We start from the raw sequence: 24225 nt of genomic DNA on the forward strand, positions 1-24225 counted from the left end.
GTGTGTATCATCTTGTTCCTGAGATCGCCTCGGTGTGGAAACCGATTCCTCCTCCTTTTGGCTAGGTGAGCTGGCAAGTTGCTCTAAGGTCTTGTGACTATAAAATGGGTAAAATAATAGTAATTTCTTATAGGTATTTATAAACATTAAGTAAATTATATATATGAACCTCTTAGCAGCACCAAATAAATTCTAGCCATTTGATGATACTGATCTCCAGCTGCAGGTTTTGTTGTATCTTACACACCTACCGGGAAACATACAACAATGGTTGCCTGTACATAACTGATTAAATATTCTCCTGCCTGATGTTCGAAGCATTTTAAATCTTACCCCATGATGTTGTCTTTCTAATCATCTCTTGTTAATCCCATATTTTTGGTGCGTCCTCTATATTCTTCCTTTCCTCTTCACAATATTTAACTGAATCTTCACAACTTTTCTATAGTATTAATCAATCGTTCATGCCTGTAATGGCAGCCTTCTTTGAACATTCAAAATTCTATAGTTCTTCAAAACCCAACTTAAACCTCACCTTCTTTTTGAAGCTCTTAGATGCACTGCGAGAGTTCTCTTTCTAAACAGCATTTATGTTTCCATATTATACGTTATAGAATTCAGTTCTAAGAGTTTCACAGGTCTCTGTATTTTTTACAATATGTTTCCCCCCCAGTTCAATCTTAAATTTGTTGAAAAAAATTGTTTTATTCTCTCAGTCCCTATACAAGAGCAAAATTTTAATGCCTCAAAACTTACCTTCTCAGGGTTAGTTATTATGAACATAGAAATAAATATTCAACAATTAAAATAGATGCTAGAAGTTTGTATGCCACCTAACAGAGAGTCTATATTGACTAACATTGTTGATGAAGAAAAAAATTATGATCAATAATTAGCTACTGATCATCAATTATGGATCAGAAACAAATAGTCTCAGTCTAAAATGCTGTGCGGAGGGAGACCATTGTGATACTTCTATTCTGGAGACCTTTCCAAAAGACGAGTTGCTGTGTGTGCGCAGGCACACACGCTGGGTCTGTTCTCCCTCCACAGGAGGCCCAGGACGGAGTGCAGGTTACACAGTAGTCAGCAAACACAACGCCCGCTCACACTGTTACATAAGCTTTATCTCACCATCACCTGTCTGCCTCTATCAAACTACATCAAAAGGAACATCAAGAAAATTGTGAATTCCCAAGAAGGAGCTGACATTCAATTTATAATCTTTTTTTCAGTGAAATTCATAGGACTGAAGATTTACAATTTGTTAGCGACAGAAAGGCCAGAAATGACTGTATTATGGTGGAGCAAGTATGTCATGCAAGCACAAGAACTATAACCTAAAAAATGTCCTGTATTTTTTTTCTTTATAGTAAAATGCCAGCTATAATGGTACAGTGAGATGATTTCTTTTAATTTTAAAACCTTCACAATTTTAGATAAAGAAAGACATATCAGAAAATAGTAACTTTGTATTATGAATGACTATACTTAAAATTAATTCTTCATATTAGTCAATTAAGTCAATGCTTCAGTAAATATAATGGTATTTATTTATATTCCTAGAAAGAGCAAGATGCCAAGTGTTGATGAATGGAATGGGTAAGGGAGATAAAGACCTTGGCAGTAACAGAAAGTTCAGTATGAGTTAGTAGGCGTGGCCCGTTTTATGGTTTAATTCTAGTAATTCTCCACTGTGCACTCTACTTAACACTCCGTCTAGGCCACTGACATCTAACCAGGCTGAGAGCTGATGCTGGTGCTCAGATATGTTTTATTTGGCCAGAATTATGTTTTGAAAAAAGAAATATACCTGCCTTTGGGCAGGCACACATTCTTAAGTTCACAATAATTCCTGTTCATTTTATCTTGTTCTTTGTAGCTTTACTTTTTATATTTTTTATTTTTAATTTTGTTTCTAAACTTCTGAAGCCATTTGAACTCGCCATCCCTGGTTTAGGACTTCAGCAGTCTGTATATCCTTATCTTAGTCTTCCTCAGCCCGTTAAAGCTGGTAACTGTGAAGCTGATTAGAAGCTAGGGTGGGAAATAAATTCTAGTTTGTTGTGCAATTCTCTCTAATTTAGTTACAACTACAGTCTGCTTGTTTCAGAGACACTGGGACATGCCCTATAAAACACTTCTGAAAGAATTTCCTAAGAGTCAAAATTGAAGCTTTATAAATAGGAAATATTTGCAAGACAAGCATATATTATTACAAATATTATAAAAAGAAGCAGTTTACCAGATAAAAAAGTTTACTAGTTTTGCCAAAAATTCCTGATTCGTTATTCAACACAATTATGTTTCAGTGACTATATAATATGTATTTACATATTTATATATGGTACATATTATAGATATATATACGTTTTTCACAATTAACCAAAGTACATCTACTGTTTATACATGTACCCTCACAAAACACACTTACCTACTTTTTTATTCAAAAGCATACCATCATAGTCTTTAACAGAAACAGTTATTTCAACTAACCTGTGTACCTATTAATAGCTGTTATCAGAACTTAAATATTTATACTTAAGACAGCAATTCATTCTTGATAAATATGCATTATAATTTGAACATTTTTCTCTATCGTGTACCATTGTGGTGGTTCATAATCACGTTTATATTGAAGACACGAAGTTGCCCGTTACCATGAAATATAAACCAGGTACCCAAAGCAAATAAGGGACAGAAGATAGAATGAATCAGAATGACAAAGAAAGTCCTCCAGACTTCTTTTACCTTTTTAATTGTCTTCTCAATCAGCAGGTCCCCAACAGGCATGAGGATGCCTCCCAGCACAGCCAGGACCGCGCCAATGACAGCACCAGCGATGAGCCCACAGTTGCGATCGCAGCCCATTTTTCTTGTTCGGGAGGAAGGCTAAGGTTCAGCACCTGCTTCTTTTCAACTCCCAGGTTTCCACGAGCTCTGATTCTACGATTAGAAAGGGATCATAAAGCAGAAGCTTAAGTATCAATACAAACAGATCAAAGTTCAAAGAAAACACTTTACTGAAACAGATTATTTTCCCAGTTGTCAATAAGCACATACTTTTCTTTCTGTTTTAGGAAACTGATTTTCTAAATTAGGTCCTCCCCTTTCTTGCTTTTTACTACCTACCAGTGGTAGAAATTAAAGATATTATCGTATACAGCATTTCTTCAAAAATTCTCCTCTTTAATTTTCTTCTTATGGATACGTGACACCGAGGTCTTATCTAAGGACAGCGTGCTTACCGTACTCTCACCCCCAACTAACTGCCCTCAGCTAGTGACACTTGGTTGCATCCTCGCCCTCTATCTGGCGTCCCCACTCACGGAGACATCCACACCCTGCCTGGAGATCTCCTTCAAATTGAATGTGGGGGGGCTGATGACTTCTCCATCTAAGTGCTAAGCAAGTACGGTAAGACTTTTTCTTTACTATACCTTATTCACAAACGAACAGAAAGATGTGGACTTTACAGAAAGTGATCTGATGAGTCTCAGAAAGAATCAATTCTTTTAATCATTTGTCAGCTATCTGTTAAAACAAAAAAAAAACATAGGTAAATTGAGAAAATACAATATTAGAAAATTAATACCACAATGCTAATATCAAATTATCATCACTATGAAAGAAACTCCCATTTCATGATTACTGACCTCATGCCTAAGTTGTTCCTTGAATTGTTGAAAACACTGAAATATTTTGAAGAAATGTTCTTTACTTTCACTTTTATTGTTAATAATTGACTTTTGTATCGATTAAAGGTGTAAAGAATCTGAAGAAGATATACATGTAGAGGGTGCTTAGTTTTAATGCTAAGCATTGCTTTGTTACTACTCTCAAAGAATTTTTCACATATTCATTTGCTATATTCTTTATATCGTCATGGCAACTGATCCATGCCAATCCATTAAAATAAACTAGTTTCTGTCAGTATGTATTTCACTTCTTCAATTTTTTGTTATCTTTTTACCATGTGGTTATTTCATAAAGGTTGGAAGAAAACAATTGGTGGAAAGACTGAATCCTCCTATAACAAGGTTAGTATGAGTTTATTACTTCTGACTCATACTTGAAACCACATTTATCTGAGCTTTATCATTGTAACAGCATTTTTTAAAATGGAATTGACTTGACATTGATAAGCAGTCAGAATGTGCTTTGTAGCTTGTAAAACAAACCTTCCCTACTTCAAAATGCCTGTAGCTAAAGAAAACATAAATACCAACAGAACGCAGGCTACAAAGAGTCATGCACAACATATTTTTGTCAACACCGAAAATGTAAAAATAAAAATTACATTTTGTTATGGTCTCAGATTTCTCTCCACAGTTTTGTTACATCAGCTTCACCAGTGTTACCATTTTATTAGTATTTATTTCCATTTAAGGAACCATTTAATTTTTCAAGGATATTATTTGCATAGCTAAGAAAATAATGGTAGGAAAAAGAGAAAAAATAGACTTTTTTTTCCTAAAAAGGGGAAGGATAAATGTTACAAATGTTTTCCATGGCAATTTTATTTATTCGTTTTCAGTTTTCCTTATCCATTGTGATATGCCTCTACCTATGCCTCATACCTAGGATACTTCCGCTGTAAGTCAGGATGCGACGAACTCATTCACATAGAGGTCCCGGCAGCTAAGAGGCTTGCATAGTCACGGGTGTCACGTGTTTCTTCGGATGTAAAAGAAATCTACAAAAACCTAAACATGTGACTTACTTTTCCTGTGGAATTTTATCTCACTTAGCAAGTGGAGTTGGTTTTTTATTAATTGCTTGAAGGTCAAGTATGAAGAATAGCTTTCCCTTCCCTCTAAATCATGCAATATCCTACCTCTTACGGCTTTGGCCAGGTTTGTCATAATACAACAGACTAAGTTATTTAAAGTTGATAAAAGGACTGGATTTTATCAAGTAGAATTACCTTGCAAAGTATAACTGTATAGCACTTTAATTTTTTCTTGAAACATAATGTTTTAAACATCCATAATAATTGCTAAGTAGAGAATACCATCCTGCTGTCCTGTATACTATGAACAAATAACCATATTCGAGATAGGTTATTAAGGAAAAGTGACTGAAAGCCTATTTCATAGACCATCCCCCAACACTCATTTGCAAGTTATAACCTAAGGTTGCAATCAAATACAGGGATCCAACCTGGTGTAATTGACATTAGTAGACTAGAGATTAAACCAAAAACTGATTTGCCACTCTCTTGACAGGTGACCATGGGCAAGCCTTTTAATCTCTCTATACCTCATTTTCCTCATGTGTAAAAGAAATGCTAAAATCAGATCATTTTTTAACTTAAGCAGCTTAACCAGTCTTCACTCAAATTCTTATGGAAGACCAATAGACAGGATTTTTATGATTACAGTAGTGGTGGGAACCCAGAGAACCTGATTTCTAACTTGGATTCTCTCCTTTCCACGTTTAGGATGCTCTAGGACAATCCCCGTAGAGACCAATAGCTTTGCAAGCCCATTTAAAAATTAAGACAGGAAATCTAGTGTCAATTTCCAGTTTTGTTTATATAACATCATGAATCTTTTTAAAAAATACAACTCGAAGATTAAGTCATCCTTTTAGGAAAGTTATTCTATGTCCCATATAAACTTCACTACAAATGATATAATATCGGTGGCATTTGCAAATATGACAAGTGGAATATAAAATTATTTAAAGTTTGCGATTCTATTGCTGCTGAAAGAGATATGTGTGCATAAATTTGCTCCTTTCCAGATTCTATGCCATATTGTCATTGTGAATCTATCTGACTTACCCAGAATCTTCCTCTTTCATTAAAGCAGCCCCCTGTAGTACAAGGAAGAGTTTCTTCAAGGAGCAAACAGTCCCAAGAGTGCCCACTGGAGGACCCACGGAGCAGCACATGTTCTCCAATGCCTCCCTCTCTATACCTGAAAACTCACCATTACGACCTCGAAGAACACTGGGCCTAGAGATATCAAGTAATGGGGATACCTGGTTACTTGCCCAGACTCTGCCTCCCATGAACTTAAAACTGAAGGGAAATAGGTACACAAACACTGCTGCTGAATCAGGCTCATCAGAAAACAGAAGTGCTGGGAAATTTATTCTGTAGAATCATATGGTTAGAAAGTTATTATAGCCCAACACCAGTCTGGATGATACATACGCAAAGATACAAGTATTAATAGGACATTGTTTCAATACTGATATTTCTGAGAGGAAAAGAGAGAGATTAAGTTTATCTCTTTCAGATATTCTGATTGACTCACTTTTGTTAACATGTTATAAATTTCCAACATTGTTTTCCTAAGCATATTGGGTTCATTTATTATCCTTCAGTAACTTGATATCATCATGAGTAATTAAGTATTGCTACTGTAATTATACTTTAACTTTATGCTTCATACTATAAAATTACCATCAGTTTTACTAACCAGAGGCAAAGGAAGACCAAATATGTATTATGTAATACATGTACTGAGAACATAAGGGAAAAAAAGTTCAGGCTAATAGCACATTCTATTCAGTGGCTTTTCTGCTCTTGTTTACCCTCAGGAAAAAAAGTGTAGTTTGTTCCCACTTCTCTCTCAAAGTTCGATATTGAGAACATGCAAATTTTGCATCTTATACACTTGGTCTTCTTAATAACACAACTCTTTACAGAGTAAAATAGGTAGTTTATCTCACTTGCTAATTTGGGATTAATTCTTATTCTTTATTTTTATTTTTTCCTTCATACAAAATAGACATTTATATCCGTAATAATTTGCTTCTTGCTTAAAGTACCTACATTTAGAAAGCAAAGATTAATCACAGATACCTAAAATAAAACTTATCATTGAGACTCCTGTGAGGAACAAAGAAAATAGGAAAATAAGCTGTATCTTCTCAGTTTATAGATTATAAATCCAATACCTCTTGCAGAATTAGCGAGGGCATCTTATTCCCTTGGGATATACCTGAAGAGATAAGGAGGAATAGAATTTTTCTTTTTCTACTGTCAAAGCCCTGGAGCATCTCTGGAATTAACTTATGATCATTATGCCTTCCCACTGTGTTGCAAACCTAGTAGTAGAAACTGAGAGACTGAGCCACCACAAGTCTTTCCAATAAATACGTCAGAAAGTCAGCAGATTCCCATTCCCAGGGAAGCTAATGATTCCCATGTGTGGATAAAGCTGTGTTTCCTAAGAAATTCCAACCAGAAAAAGTATGGCCTGGCAAAATTTCCTGGGATGTGAACTACAAAACTTGAAAAGTTTCAGATTGCAAGAGTTCTTGTACCATAAATGAATGTCAGGACCTGAATGGCATTTTCTTACTCATGAGTGAGCAGTCCCTCAAATTTCCTACTCTGTTCGTAAGCCTTCCTTCCAAGTTCCTTAAAACAGAAAACCACACACCTGTTTTTCACTACACAGACACGTTATTCTTTTTCTTTTGACACATAGTCTTCCTCACCTAATACAGCGTCTGCTCAAAAAACCCATTTTGAACTTTTACAGAGGGGGTTGAGTAGTTGAACAAATAGGATATAAATGATGGAAGTTGGCTTTTAAAATTAATTAAATCCCTTTTCACACTCTTGTCCTGCACCGCATCTAGGTGTGTGGACTAAGCCACGATTTCTCAGACTTGGTAAAGATTCAGATTCAAATCCAAGTGAGTTGAAATGTGTTTAAGTCAATCCTTTAAATCTGGTTATGTTTAATCACGTGGATACATAAGGTCTTTAGATAAATACTTCATAAACGTCTGTTTAAAGATAGAATTCTTCTTTCAAATTAAATTTTACAAGAAAAACAACACTCATGGACAAGAGTGTGGTGATTGTGGAGTGGGGAGAAGGGTGGAGGTGAGAGAGGGTATAGCAGGTTAAATGATAATAAGGAAATACAATAAAAGAATAAATTTTACATGGAGTCCCAATATAAAAGATAGTTAAAAGAAAAGCCATTCTGTTAAAAGGGGACAGAAACTGTGGCCCTTTCCTGTCCCAGCCACACCTCACTCGGTCTTGGAAGTCATCCCTACCGAGCCCAAGTGCTCTGCAGAACATTTTAAAAAAACTAGGTTAAAAAATCTCAAACATCTTTTCTTGTCGAAGTTACCACACAGTCCTTTTAATTTCTATGCACATTTCCATTCTATCAGAGTATGTGGGGATAAAAATACATAATAGAAAAAATGTATAATATAAAATAATAATACACTTCACTAAATCATACTTTTCAAATAGTACAATATAAAACTTGTTTTGATGGTAGTCTTAAAAAATTAAAACCATTAAGTATATTGGACTTCATATATGAAGGGGTCTGTCTAGAAACAAGCCTATCTTTTGGAATACTTTTTGGAGTACTTGATTACAGGGAATGCTATAGTTTTGAAATGATTACAGTCATAGCTGCTTAGGTTTAGAGCCATCCTTAAGCTTTGGACCCTAGACAGGAATGCTATTATCTATTTTCCACCCCAAATTCTACTATAATAGTAAGATATTATAAGATTTGTAATGGTTAAGATTTTGGACTTTGAAGTCAAGTAATTTGGTTTAATTCTGAGTCTTAATATTATATTTCCCTGTGACTCAGCTTTATCTATAATGGGTACATTTTACATTAAATAAGGTTACAAATGTCAAGTAAAATTAAATGAGATATGTATAAAGATTCCTATCATAGCAGATGTTATTGTTATTTTGAAATGGTATAAAATATTAAACAACCATACCATAGTGTTAGTTCATATTTACCAAGTAAAGTATTATTATAAACACTTGTATATAATTTATGCAATTATATTGCATAAATTATAATGTATATAATTTATGCAAATAGGAATGGCTACTTGCAAAACACTTAGGTTATAATATAATCATATGAGATTATTTATTCTTTTTATACACAGAAACTTAGAATAGCATGCAAATGGACAGAAAGCTACTAGGTTAGAAATGCTACTGGAAACTTTTAGCCATGATTTGAGCTGGTGAACTAAAACACATTGTGATTAAATCAGAAAATAGTTACAAAATTAGTTCCTTCGGGAACAAAAAATCCATAAGATTCAAATGTGTTTGAGTAAACATGGCCAAATATTTTCACAAGAAATAAGGGTTGCAACTATAATTTCTGAGGTAAATTCCAAAATTCTCAGTATAGCCTTTCCAAGTCCCTCTTCAGTTATAAGTGTGATTTTCTTCCCAAACTAACTTATTATATGAAAACTGTTTCTGATATATTGTTCTAGTTTAATAATGATTCTGATAAATGAAAAAATGTCTTCATATTTCTTCTCTCATAAATTTCAATGGACCACTAGAATCTCTATATGATGAAACTTTTTAAAAATTTCATTTTGGTTATTTTGTGAATCAATATTAAAAGCAATATTGATTTTACATTCACAAGACATTACTAACTTAAAATTACATAGTAATGAACTGAAAAATACATGCAAACAATTAAAAAGTATATTTCAACATGTAACTCAATTCCAATAACTGAAACTTATTCTAGAAAATTTATGCCACTTACAGTTATAAATAGATTCACTTACTGTAATTAAATTGAAACTTTTAATTTCTTCAGGATGATTTATCTTTTATTTATACTTGATATCATCATTCAATAAAATAATTTTCTGATATTTGTAATAAGCTCCCTAAATAACGCAAGCCATCAATTTTGGTTTATTTTTATTCTGCTACCAAATTTTATATAATTTACATTTGGGCTAGTGATAAAATCTAGAATCACTATTTGGAATCAATATGATTTACCATTCCCAGAGCAATTATAATGTTTGTTCATTTAAAAAGTATTTAATAAGAACATATCCAAATACACATTCTATATAACCATGTAGATAAAGTCAAGTTCACCAAAAATTGTGCAATTCAGGTAGAGAATTAAATAAGCTAATGACTAAATAAAGTAGTAAGTAATTAACAATTGCATACTAGACAGCAAGTTGACATAAGAGTGGCAAGTAATTTATAACAACTAATCCTACTATATTGATTTTCATTTATGAATATTTTTATTCATAATTTAAATTAAAAATCATGTTTAAATAGCCTAAGTGTGCAATGAAAGTTTCACAATAATCTAATTGGATTGTAAATCATTTAAAATATTAGCAAACAAATGTTTACAGAAAAACATTTTAAATGTAAAGAAGTGAAATATCCTTGACCATTAAACAAGATTTTAATATTTTTTAAACATAAAATGTAGAAGATTGATAACTTGGACAACAACACAAACCTAATTTTAAATAAAGCCTAGTGACTTGAAGAAAACAGCGACTGCTTTTTGTTGTTGTTACATAAATTCTTGTTTATATAGTAGTGTCATCTCCTATCATTTGGGAGATAGATATCTTTTTCATTGAAAGAAATCATATGACTTACCTTTAAAAAATCTAAGAAGAATTTTTCAATCAAATGCTCCAACATTTGAACAAATAGTTCTTAGTAAGACCAAATGGTATTCTGCAGAAAAAAACCCTACACTGAAACCCTCATTACAGCAAGTGTGTGAGTTTAAATATGCTTCACACACACACACACACACACACACACACACACAGTCAAATCCCAGTGAGTGGTTGGTTGCCAGAGGAAAGTAAAAAAAAAAAAGAAAAAGAGGAAAGAAACCCACACATATCACATTACTGGCATAGCTCTTATGCATCTATTTTTATGGTCTGGAGAAGACCTATTACCTATATCTGAGATAACTGACAGCATTTTATTTTATTATAATTTTTTTTTATTTTTGGCCATTTTCCCATCCAAGTCAGTCAGAAGCCAGGGAGGAAAAAGGAACTGAAGCTGCCTGAAATGTATTCCGTTTCCCCACACAATCATTATTCCAAATGATGAATTGGGGGTATGAGTGTGAAAAGTGTAAATTAGGAAGGTAAACCAGAGTTCCACTACTCTGTCATGATTATTTTGCCAAACTCATGAAGTTTACAGAAAACACATTTCTCTATGCAGCATTAATCTGAAGTGCATTGAGAATAATGATTTTGAAAATAGTTGGAGACTCTGTCACTCAACAAGGGTGACAAACAGACTTTTAAAAAGGAAATATTCTATTGTTCTAACTGGAAGTGCTTAACCATTTATCATTTTTTTTCCTGTTTTATAAAAGTTTCACGGGTATAGCCAAATCCCCCTACAATAATCAAAATATTAAATGTCTCTTAATTTTTTCAGCCAAAATACAACTGTTAAATAACTTCTACATAGAATTACTCTTTAGAATGAACTTTCAATATGTATAAAAGTATATTCATGAATTAATTTAAAAGAAAGTCATTAATTTTAAATCTAATCAAAAGAAATCCTTGTGATTTAGGATGGGAGGTTCTCAATATTAAGAATCCATTTTTACAATGAAATTTTTTACAATCCTACAGACAAAATCAAAATCTTCAGGTTAAATTCTCACCTATCAGACAGGCCTCTAAATAAATGCTTCCAAGTCAACCTTGAAATAAAGCAACTTAATGAAAACAGGCAGAAATATATTTAGCTCATTACACCGTATTTAAACCGGTCCTTACCATTGGCTTGCTCCTGCTGTTCCTTCTGGGCATGTGGGAAATCCTATCACATGTTAGCAGTGCAATACAACTGAAGAAAGGAATCCGAAGCACTCTTTTTTTTTTTTTTCTCTCAAGCATTTCTCTCTTTTCCAAGGTATTTTTACTGACACATTTATTTAAAAATTAATAACATGTTATAAAATACTTTAAATATTTGGGTTTTTCCCCCCCAAATTTCAGACCACTTAATTAGGGTAAAGTAGAAATGACCTTGCACAATCTCATGATAATTTATGCTTTTCATTTTAAAAGAATAACTTACAGAGATTTTATTTACCTTAAAAAGATTATTTCTTTATAATAGTGACCTACTATCTTTGTTGTAATAGTAAAAATATTCCATAATGAATATCATACTACTACTATGTAGTAGTATAATAGCTATTTAAACACTTTGCTTAAATATATTAATTTTATTTATTTAAACTGCTTTGATATATTTTCTCCTCAACTTAATTCTCACATGTGCGCACACACACATACACAAATATGACAATTCAGAAATAGCTACCACTACAGGAGTTCAGATAGGACCTTTTCAAAAGAGAATATTTTAAACATATTGAAAGAATAGTTAAATTAAAATGAAAATATGAACAATATTAGAGAAAGGTAGTTCAGAATAAATACATGCAAAATATCAATAGATGCCTAATTTGACATAGAACTTATTGAATAACAATTTGATCAGAAGCCTAATGCTATCCACCCAAGTCCTCTGACTGTTTCAGCAGTGGAAAATGTCACACACTCCTATGAACAGTCCAAAGAATCAAATTTACATTCCCAGAAGCAGCTGTTAAGTGTTCTGTCCCATAGACAACAGTTCCTAAGTGATGCAGATCCTGGTCCCCGGGATCCATGTTGTGGCTGCAATAGACAAATACACACGGACTACTGAGTCCTGTGGAGGAATAGGGTCTACGTGGCCACTCTCTCAAGAGGAGGGCGCCCCCCACTTGCTTTCACAGGCTTTTATTCTTTTCTGGGCCCATTTCATTGACGATGATCCTCATTCACTATGCACAGGTTCATTGTAGGTGATTACCTTTTATGGACAACAAAGGACAGAATACTGCTAATTACTTCAAAGAGAAGGATGTTACAGCTCAAGGAGGAAAGTGGTTGAACTGGTTACACTCCATACTTGGGAGGTTTAACACAGACTTTAGGGAGTTAAAGATACTCAGTAAACATTTGCTGCCTCAATTCAGGGTGAGGGAGTTTTAGCAAAAGTAAGTCTCATAGCAGCCTATGTACAATGCAGGCCTGATTCCCCGTGGGAGAACTTGTCCATGGACACGGGTCCTGCCTGCCAACCTCGCTCTCCACTGGCTTTTCCGAGTAGGGGCTAGGCCACATTTCCCACGCTTGGAACGGTTCCCCATACCTAAGTAGCTTAGCACACAAGACCTGGAAAGCACACAGCTAAGTAAAATCTACAACCACATATTTAGATTTTGAGCAAAATATACACCTTGAACAATAAGGCAGAAAAATGGTGCATCCATTTTAGAGGAAAGAATGTTGAGGTTTTCATTTTTACAGGATTATATAGCCACAGTATTTTGAAGGGCTATGCTTTATTATATGACAGTAAACTCTTGCCTTGTGTAAATCCACCCTCACCCTAGATAAATGTAGTAGAATGAAAGATAAAGCTTTCAGTGTAATAAAGTCAACTTAGGCACAGGTCTTTGGGAACTCTTTTTCTGTAAGAGACCATATAGGGTTTGCCTCAGACAGACATGTGTGGATATCTTGATGTTACCAGGCACTTGTTACAATGACTGGGGATTAGAAGGTAAATAACTACTTACTTTTATTTTTTAATTAAAAAATAGAGAAAACTCAGTAAGAGTGTAATAATAAGAACTAAATGAGGTTAAGTTGTGCACAACACTTGACAGGTGCCTGATTCCTAGGCACTCAAATGTGTGTCCCTTCCCATTGGGCTCTTCCTCCTTTTCTCCCTTCTCTGCTTTATTTTCTGCAGATGACATAACATCGCACCATGAGACATGCACTTGACTTATTTTCTAGCCCAGCCTCTGCATCTGTTAGAATGTTGGCTTTGTGAGGAGGGTGAGGAGGGAAACACATTGTTTAATTCACTGCTGAATCCCAAGAGCCCAGACCAGGCTCAAGCTGGTTGAATGAATGAACTCACACAATGATGACCATAACCGTAATAATATTTCAAAGGGAGTGAGAATAACTAGACACCTGGAGTTACTATGCTACTTGTTCATACCACAATAATCAATGGTTTGACTGGAAGAGGGCATTTGACGTGAAAGTGAGTGAACCTGAGTTTGAATTTGGCATTCATCACTTCCTAACCACTTTGTCTCTCTCAGTCACAATGAAATATCTCCAGTTTGGAATTTTTGTAAAAATTGAGAGTGATAATATGAAGGACTTTGTGCAGAGCCTGACACTTAGTATTTGTTTAAAAAATAATTGATATGGTGATCATTGGCTATTAAGTAAATTTTTATTTTAGAGTTTTATTAAAGTAATACGGACAACTAAGGAATATTAAAAATTTTAGAAACTTGTAAAATAAGAAGAATACCCCAATTCTATTCCTCCGAAGTAACCAATTTTTGTTATGTTCTTTCTACTCCAGTAATTTCATGAATTTTACACTTACATGCATATGGATGTGGATTATTACATATACTGAATTATGCAACTTGCCTCTTCTCATATTATGTGCCTTGGAGATACTCTCATACCATGGATAAACTTTGTCTTTTTTCAAAATTAAAAAAAAATTCCATAATGAATAATGTATTGTCTTTTAAATGACCAATCTCCTATTTAATGTATGTTTTTTACTGTTACTAGATCTTGATCTTACAAAAACCATGCTAAATACTCATGTACATATAGTTTTGTGCTAAGACACCAGTAAACAGCCAAGGTATAATTTCTAAGCTAAAAGTGTGTACTCTTTTTGTGTGTATGGAGAGTTTCGCCAAATGTCTTTTCATGCACGTACACAATGTGTGAGAGTGCTTACCTCCATTCCTCACTCACGCTGGCTTAGCCAGGACATTAAGTTTGTTAGCAATTTCTTTTTTTATTGGTAAATATCTGAGTGAAGTTTAACCTGTTTTCTTAAGTAAAATGTATGTATATTTTAATCTTAATGTATATTTTAAAATATACATTAGCCATGTATATTTTAAAATATTTGTGATAACATCCTTGTTTATCTTTTTTTGTATGCTTTTTGTCCATTATTCACTAATAAGGAAATAGTCTTCTGACATTTGACAATTTCAAAAATTTTAAATATATTTTTAACTTTATTTCTATTGTATTTTTAAGTTACCAAAATTGTGAACTGTTATGCCATTAATTTTCATAGTAATTTTCTTTTAAGTATTTCTTTTAAGTATTGAAGTGGAAAGGCTTTTTCTACTTCAAGAATATAAAATAATAAATAAAACTTATTCTAACATTTTTATGGCCCTTAAAAATCCTTCATAACAGTACTTTTAGATAAGCTGATTCATGGAATTTAACACTTGTGAAATAAAAAGGGAAAAGTAAAGTAAGTTGAGTAAGATAAATCTTGCAACATATCTGAGAAGCTGGGTGATAGAAGTATTGTAAGAGTTCCAGAAGAGGGATCACATGGCTCACGTGCTGATCACATCTTTATTAACAACAATAGAACTGTGAACTGGGCAGTGCATAGTAGTCATATTCCTGACTTCCTCTCTTGTTAAAGAGAATGTAAGTATGAAGTTTACCTACACTCAAGTTGAAGATTAAATTAGATGGAGATTTAAATTGAAAGATGTAAAGCTGCATGCAGGTTCTATGTAGTAAAGATTTTTAAATAGTTATTTTTTTTTGCCCAGACCAGCCTGGCTCAATTGGTTGAGCATCATCCTGCAAAGCGAAAGGTCACTGGTTCAATATCTGTTTAGAGCACGTGCCTGGGGTGCCAGCCAGTCCCTGGTTGGGGTGTGTGAGAGGCAATCAATCAATGTTTCTCTCCCTCTTTCTCCTTCCCTTTTCCCTCTCCTAAAGATAAATAAATACAGTCTTTAAAAGTATAATTTCATTTTTTTACAATTCAGCAAATGAAAAGAATTTTAGAATAATATACATTATAACTCTAGATTTTATAAGTAAGCAAAGACATAAATGATGATGATGATACCAGACAGAGTTAACACATATTGGGGGCTTGCTATCTGCTAGTTGTTGGACTAAGCAGTTTACATGCGTTACCTTGTTGACCTATAATATCACCTTGCTAGGCTCTTTAGACAACTCTCTGAGGTCACCTTGCTAAACATGCCAAAACAAGGATTAAAACCCACACAGACTACGTGAGAACTTATACTCTTTTCTCAGAGGGAAAACAAAAAGATAAAGCCCTTGATTAATAACTAATTTTACATATACTTTTCAACACATTTATACAAATTGAATAACACCTTAAAGTAATTCTGCAATATTTGATATTGTATTAAGAGAAAAATGCTACCTAAACACAGCAAACAAGGAATGAACAATGATCATATTCTGTAAGTGGCAAGTAACAGAATTGTTTTGAGATTAAATAAGACAATTAAAATCCATTCCAAAGACCTCTAAACTATCTCAAATTATTAGTTACCAGTGTAAAACTATAAGGTAAAATTTGTTTTAGCATTTTAATTCTTGTGGATAACTAACCATGGAGATTTATATGCACATATATTTACAGACATATATAACATACTTATGATTACACATGTGTATGTGTATATATATGAACATGTGTATTTTTTCAATTGCTCTCATGTTCTCTTATAGAAGTATTAAGCCAATGGCATGTTCTACCTGCTTTGTATGGTGAGGAAGGGCTTTACACAAAGAAATAAAAATAAATAAATATTAAATAAATGTATATGAACATAAGAAGGCCAAATGCATAAGACATAATGGCATAATGTAATGCCAGTGAAAGACTGACAGTCTAGCATGGAGATTTCTGTTACCTTTAAAAGAATATTTCAAGGGCATTATTAAAGATAAAATGAAGAATATCAGAATTATTAAAGTTTAGATTTGAACCATGTGGTCTAACAAATTGAAACACAGATGGAAGCAAAACACTGCATTAATATAAAATAAACTTACCTGTATGTTTAAAAGGAGCCATAGTAGGAGATGTGTATAAAAGAGATTAGAGAGAGAGCACTTCTGTGGATAGTTCTCATGTGGGTGGTGTCAGATCAATATGTAAATTTCATAGGCTGTCTAAAAATGTTGGCAGACCGAATCTTTATTTGCGAAATTTACAAAGCTTACTTAACTTTCTAAGGAAAGGAGAAAAAAATAGTCAACATTTAAATGATACTAAAAAAATAATAGCTCTGGCCAAGATGGAGGCATAGGTAGATACACTTTGCTTCTTCACACAACCAAAAGAAGGATAACAACCAATTAAAAAACAAAAAACAACCAGAACTGCCAGAAAATCAAACTGTATGGAAGTCCAACAACTAACGAGTTAAAGAAGAAACATTCATCCAGACTGGTAGGAGGGGTGGCGATGGGCAGCCAGGGTGGACAGAATATGCAGCAAAGTGGTGGCTTGAGGACTGGTAGGGTGAGACAGTGGCTGGCAGACCAGTTGGTCCCACATTTGGGATAAACCGGGAAGAACAACTGGGGAGCGAGGCAGACCGCACAACGCAGGGTTCCAGCATGGGAAAGTAAAGCTTCAACAACTCTGGCTGTTAAAACCTGTGGGGGTTGTGGCAGTGGGAGAAACTGCCAGTCTCACAGGAGAATCCACTGGAGGGGCCCATGGGGTCCTAGAATATACACAAACCCACCGACCCAGGAATCAGCTCCAGGGCAGCACTTAAAAGGGTGCTGTTTGCTTGTGTGTAGAGGAGGAAGTGACCAAAAGCAGTGCAAGAGCCAAACAAGTGGTATTGTTCCCTCTCTGACCCTGCCCCACATACAGCACCACGGCGCAGCAAAGTAAGTTGCTCCACCCTGATGAATACCTAAGGCTCCACCTCTTAAAATGTAACAGGTGTGCTGACAAAGAAATATGGCCCAAATGAAAGAACATATCAAAACCCCAGAAAAAGCACGAAGCATCAAGGAGATAGCCAACCTATCAGATGCAGAGTTCAAAACACTGGTAATCAGGATGCTCACAGAAATCATTGAGTACAACTGCAAAATAAAGAAAGAAGTGAAGGCTATTCAAAAGGAAATAAAGAAAAATATCCAGGGAATCAACAGTGAATGGAAGGAACCCAGGATTCAAATCAATGATTTGGAACAAAAGGAAGAAATAAACATTCAAGCAAAACAGAATGAAGAAAAAAGAATTCAGAACAATTAGGAGAAGCTTAGGAACCTCCAGGGCGACTTTAAACATTCCAATATCTGAATCACAGAGGTGCCAGAAGAAGAAAGAGGGAGATCAAGAAACTGAAAACTTATTTGAAAAAACAGTGATATAAGACTTCCCCAAACTGATGAAGGAAATAGACATAGAAGTCCAGGAAGCTCAGAGAGTCCCAAAAAACCTGGATCCAAGGAAGCACACAGCAAGGCTCATCATAATTACATTACCCAAGATTAAAGATAAAGAGGGAATCATAATAGCAGCAAGAGAAAAGGAGACAGTTACCTGCAAAGGAGTTCCCATAAGACTATCAGCTGATTTCTCAAAAGAAACCTTGCAGGCAAGAAGGGGCTGGAAAGAAGTATTCAAAGTCACCTACATCCAAGATCACTCTATCCAGCAAAGCTACCATTTATAATGGAAGGGAAGGTAAAGTGCTGCACTGATAAGGTCAAGTTAAAGGAGCTCATCATCACCAAGCCTGTAATATGTGAAATGTTAAAGGGACTTATCTATGAAAAAGAGGAAGATCAAAAATATAAACAGTAAAATGACAACTAACTTACAACTGTCATCAACAGAACCTAAAAACTAAAACAAACTAAGCAAACTACTAGAATAGGAACAGAGTCACAGAAATGGACATCACATGGAGGGTTATCAGTGAGGAGGCAGTGGAGGGGAAATGAGGGAAAAGGTGCCAGGATTAAGAAAAGTAATTGGTAGGTACAAAATAGACAGGGGAGGTTAAGAATAGTATAGGAAATAGAGAAGCCAAAGAACTTCTATGCACAACCCATGGACATGAACTAAGGGGGGTAATGCCAGAGGGATGGGAGTGCACAGTGGATGGGGATAAAGGGGAGAAAACAGAATGGGACTACTGTAATAGCATAATCAATAAAATATACTTAAAAATAAAATTAAAAAATCAACAAAGAAAAAAATAAGGAAATGTTATGACGAACATAGTTGTCAGTGTAATTTATATTCATATGGTAGATGCAAAATTATTGATGGGGAAACAGAAATATTCAGGTAAAAGAATAACTAGGCTTCAAAACATAGTGTGGTGAAATAGTAGGAAAAAATCCATAACAAAAACAAGCATTTCGTTAATGAAGGCCAAATAAAAACGGTTAAGAAAAAAGTTATGCAATCAATATATTTGAAATTCACAGAGCAGAAAATGGAAAGTTCATTAAATTGAGGGTACAACAAATTTTAATGGTGGGAAATATAATCTAGACTAGAAACAGTCTCTGATGTATTTTATTTATTTTAAGATCTTTATTTTAAGATCTTAAAATAAATAAAATATTTTAAGAAGAGTTAGAGAAATTAATTTGCATTTGCATTGGCTCATGGCTTGATCAAAATTACATGCTTTAAAATGCTAAAATAATATCAGGTTTTTATTATTCTGTTTGTAAATAACATTAAAAAGTGGAAGAGCATGATGAATGTTTAAAAAGAGAAAAATTTATATGAAGAAATCAGATAAATTAATCAGTGAAACAAAGTGATTTTAATCCATTTAATAAATAGACGTACTAACCATACTAGCAAGTCTGTCTTGGAAAAACTTAGTTACATTGACATTTATGTCATCTGTAAGTCTGTTACCTTAAGTTTAAAGACACCCAACACTTGGGCATCTCATTTGTGAAAGAGTTAAACATACATAAATCCACACAGACACACAGACACACACACAACAACACTTTCTTAGGGACTTGGAAGCATACCTAATTAGATTTCTTTTTAAAGCTGAAAAAAAAAAGTTTCTAAGAACCACTTTATATAACAACAATTTATTTAAACAATCACCACACAGGAAATAATACATTTCGGATGGCTCTCTCTCTAAGCTTTTTTTCTTTTTTTGAAATGGAGAAGTTTGATCCTTCCCCCTGACACTTCCAAGAAACATTTGGCACAAACCCTGCTCTTGAATGACACAGCAACTTTTGGTAGGAGTTTTAAAGGAATATAAAAGTCTATCAAACCCTATAGTAAATCAAACCGTCATTTTCTAAGTTGACTCTCAGCGGCTCTTGGAAAAGTCTGAATTTTCTGTAATGAAGAGACCAACAGGTTCGTTTTAAAGTGCTACTTCTCAAATGAAGAAATTGAAACATATTCTTAAGATTTCCAAGAAGCAAATCTTTTCCTGGGAATGTTATAGATTGTTTAAATTGCATCTTTACATATTTCCATGAGTATAATCTAGAAACCGTAAACATTAGAATCCAGATAGAATTAGCAGTGGCAGGCTACTACTCTATAATGCGTAAGACAGATAACGCTTAAATTCAGAATAATTCTAAAATATCAAAACCTTACAATTGTCCTGCATGTGTGTGTGTGATACTTGGTTATCTGCTTGAACGAGAGAGATTGAATATTTGTCAGAAGTAGAGTAAAACCTTCCCTTTGGAATCTTCACACTTAAATTTTGAGTAATAAGTTTGATTTATTCAACTTTATTGTAGCCCTGATACTTTAGGATCTGCATTAAAGTTTGCTTAGCACGATGGAGCACTGACAATGGACTTGATAAAGGTATTTACTTTGTGTTTAAGTAGAAAGAAATCTTCCATCCTTCTAACTCTACTAGGTAGATTTGGGTAGCATCAATCCTGTCTTTATGCAAGTTTCCGTCATCCTCATTGTTCTCCAGCAAACATCACGGGACTCAAAACATGTTTGTGGTGATCATCCTTTTTCATATAATTGAATGTCACCCTTCTCTTTTGCTTTGACATGTAATTTAAGTAAACAATAGGTAATGGAATCTGAATTGTTATGGAATGTCAGTCTTAAATACCTCTGCTATTCCTGCTACTTTTACACTGTTCAATTGGTACATCTATCCTGAGAGACTGTTAGGATACAACTGTTTTCTTGGCTTTTGGGGCCCAAGCTCTCTCGGTTGTATTTCAGTAAGCAAACTGTCCTACTTCACAGTGCCTCCAGTTCATGGGGAAAGATACAAATGTGAATTGAGATGCTTATATCTGAATGTTTTGGTGTACTTCTAAAACTTCCTTTGTTAACAACACAGTGTTTTCCTGTTCAGGAGAAAATACGCTGAGAATATCATTGTTTGCCCAAGCTGTATATACAAGGCTTGGAGCAGCACCCTCCGTGTATTCCAAGGACTAAAAACATTTTCTGGATATGATCCAAGATTGTTGCTAGGCCTGTTTTTCCTCTCAGTTTCTACAAGTCCTCAGGGAAAACTGGATAATCACAGTAGGTTAGAGGAAAGAAGGCTACAGCAAGTAAAATTTGAAGGTGAAATAAATCTGCAAAAACATGGAAACACCAATTCATGCAACTCCAAATTAAAAACCATTAAATATTTCCCATGTTATAAAAAAGCATGTCCCAAAATATTGTTTTTATAAGCTTCAGTATATATTTTTCTCTTTCACAAGCTTCTCTGTGTTGTTTTCCTTCTGTTCTTTCTTGGTCACCCTACATTTTCCTGTCCTAACTGACTTGTACTTGACAACTCATTTTTATCTAATATTCTTTCACATAATAGTTTTAGGTATGCAGATTGAAATTGTATCCAAATGAACTCATTGTAATTGTACTTACAAAAGCACAGCTATCTGTAAATCAAGAGAAACCTTTGTTCCTTCACTTCTTTTATGAGTATGCGCATATTATCCACAGGTATTTACAGACATTTCTGTTTTGAAAGATATCCTGCCTCCAATGGCTGTTCAATACACAGTCATGGGTTTCCAAATGTACCAAAAAAATCTTAGTCATAACTGAATTTATTCTGTCACTTATTTTTTAACCTCATATTTACCATTCTATGTAATAGAAAGTATTTAAATTCTTCAAGCTATGAAACTCAAAAAATGACAAGTTAAATTTGTGCTATTTACTAAATTTTCCTTGGCTTATCTGCCTTGTTATGTAGATTATGAGGAAAATATGGTGGTGATTTTCTTTTTAAGTCTTTGGTGCAAATTAATTACTTGGAAAACCTGATTTTTCTGTGATTAAAATATTCTACCCTTGAATATGTCACTTTCAGGCAATCTTCATCCAATCCTAGGTGAGTAAAATTAAAACTGAGAATAGACAATATCTATGTTTTGAAAATATTCCAATATATATGAGTGTTAAGGTGTGTTTTGGGGAATTGGCTTCAATTTTTAGTTGAAGATGAAACAAAATGAATAAATCTGACTAAATACAGCCATTTTAATGGACTAAATCATAATCACTAAGAGAGGCTTCCATTTCTCCTAGGGAAAAAAAACAATAGGAGTGTTTCTTTAAGAATGTAACATCCTCAGATCCTTGGTGCATCCTCTGTAGAGAAGCAGCTTGTCTTCCAGAAGCCACGAATGGCTGACTCTGCTTTCTGAGACCCCTTTTAATACTGAGTTCAGAAGGAAAGCTTCCACAGCTGCCTTCATATCTTGATCCATGAAAATTTAGTGGCATCAACATGGTATTGCCACAAAAAATACTAACATTCTGTTTAATATTTTTCTTTATTTAATTAAAAAGTGAGTGTAATAAAAATATGTATTTTCCTGCATGACACAACATTGTTAGCAATCGATCTTTCTACTACCATCTCTTTCCCACTGTGGAAAGCAAGACCAATAAAATGGCATTGATCCAGTCAAGATAGCATAAAGTATATAACATGAAATAGAGTCACTCATGTCAACCAAGACACTTTGGCTCAAGAGGGAAACTATCTAAGTCAAGCTAGACATAGCCAGCAAGGAGACACACCTACGATATCTGCACATGTGGTCTTAACAGCCATGTCTGCAGAGCAGAACCACCCATAGATAGATTCCCCACTTGCCATCAGAGGTGCCAAGACACTTATTAAGACACCCACAAGGGTGGAGTCCACCACTCTCAAGGTGTAACTAAGGCAGGCTTCAGGCCACTGCTGAGACAGCCGAGCTCCACACACCAGAGTGCTGCTCCACACCACACTGGTCTCTCTTAGCATCGGCCACTGGAGGCTCTGCCCTGCTGGACTGAGGATTCCATCTGCCCTGCTGCCCACCTGGCTCCAGAGATCCTTCCTTGACAGATGCTGACAACTCCCTTGCCCACTGTGCTAATGGACTAATACGTGTGATCCCTTGCTAATAGTTTGATTCCTTTGGGTTGTTTTGTGGATTTGTTCTGGACTGTTCATTTATTTTGTCAACAAAACAGCGGGCCTTTTTCCGACTACAGAATACACCTCTGTTGAGGGTGCCAGCGTGGCCTAGTCAGTGGAGCCTTAAACAAGGACTCTAGAAATAGCTTTTCTGATCTGATGGCAGTTAATTCAGGAAAACCAGTTTGAGGTCTGTCTCTACTCTTGTTTCCATCTGTGAGATGAGACATATCATCATTAACCTGGGCATTGCTCAGTTGAATTGCCATAATAGAGGATTTTAAAAAGTGATCAATTGCAGAATTCTGTAGAATGAGTGAGGTGTAGAGAAAAATGGGAGAAAAAATCACCAAATGTCTCCTTGTGGCATAAAAACTTGAGTCAGACTGATTCTTTTACTCCCAGATAAACTTTAATATGATGAACTCTTAAATAGCAAAACAAAATACATAAATGCCAAAACCCAGGAGAAAAGAACAGTAACTAGAATCTTGCAGCAGTCTTGTCTCAGGAGAGGCTGCTGGTTCTATCTCTGCATTGACTGTGATAAACATACCAGTTGAAATCAATAGGAAGATAACAGAAATATGATGCCAACATATTAAGAGTTACAGTTTATATATAGCAAGGAAATGAAAAAAATAGAAGGTGTCATTAAAATTGGAAAACATGCTTAAAACCAGAAAGGGCAAACTAGTTGAAAATGTACTGCAAGGAGCAAATTCTCAAACTGAGGATGAGTGGATGGATATCCCTTGACTTTTCATTACTGCAAAAATGAGCTTTTTGAATACATTAATTTTCTAATATGTTTGTGTGTTGGATTCCATGGTATATTATTTAAGACATAAGATTTTAAAGAGAAATAATATGGTAACACATTTATTGTATTTATATGTGAATAAGAACTTTATAATGTAAAATGAAAACATCATTATAATATGCTACATAAATATGGATAAATTTATAGATTATTTGTTTAGAACTATTAATAGAAGTCAAATTTACAGAACCTTTTTTATTACCATTTAGGTTATATATACTAGTCTTACTTTCCCATGCT

The 24225-nt window shown here is 34.4% G+C and overlaps 1 protein-coding gene and 1 long non-coding RNA gene across 10 annotated transcripts in view; one reads left to right on the forward strand and one right to left on the reverse strand.

Moving 5' to 3' along the window:
• CD36 (CD36 molecule (CD36 blood group)) overlaps positions 1-24225 on the reverse strand; it is a 79557-nt gene that overhangs the window by 28019 nt on the left and 27313 nt on the right. For 5 of the 9 annotated variants that reach the window (XM_045194104.3, XM_045194077.2, XM_045194100.3 and 2 more), the window contains 2 exons: positions 3441-3534; positions 2752-2946 (listed from right to left, as the gene is read on the reverse strand). In XM_045194104.3, coding sequence (XP_045050039.1) covers positions 2752-2871 — 120 coding nt within the window. In that variant the 5' untranslated portion in view covers positions 2872-2946; positions 3441-3534. Of the gene's footprint in view, positions 1-2751; positions 2947-3132; positions 3271-3440; positions 3535-4580; positions 4697-10414; positions 10513-16770; positions 16793-24225 lie in introns of those variants that run through there. The other 4 variants (XM_053926051.1, XM_045194093.3, XM_045194074.2 and 1 more) reach the window with 4 other exon arrangements.
• On the forward strand, positions 3307-9258 carry LOC123479571 (uncharacterized). Its single transcript, XR_006655222.2, has 3 exons — positions 3307-3417; positions 3994-4040; positions 5817-9258. It is a non-coding gene; the product is annotated as an uncharacterized lncRNA (long non-coding RNA).

The sequence above is a fragment of the Desmodus rotundus genome, chromosome 6 (genome assembly GCF_022682495.2).
Source record: "Desmodus rotundus isolate HL8 chromosome 6, HLdesRot8A.1, whole genome shotgun sequence".
Lineage (NCBI taxonomy): Eukaryota > Metazoa > Chordata > Mammalia > Chiroptera > Phyllostomidae > Desmodus > Desmodus rotundus.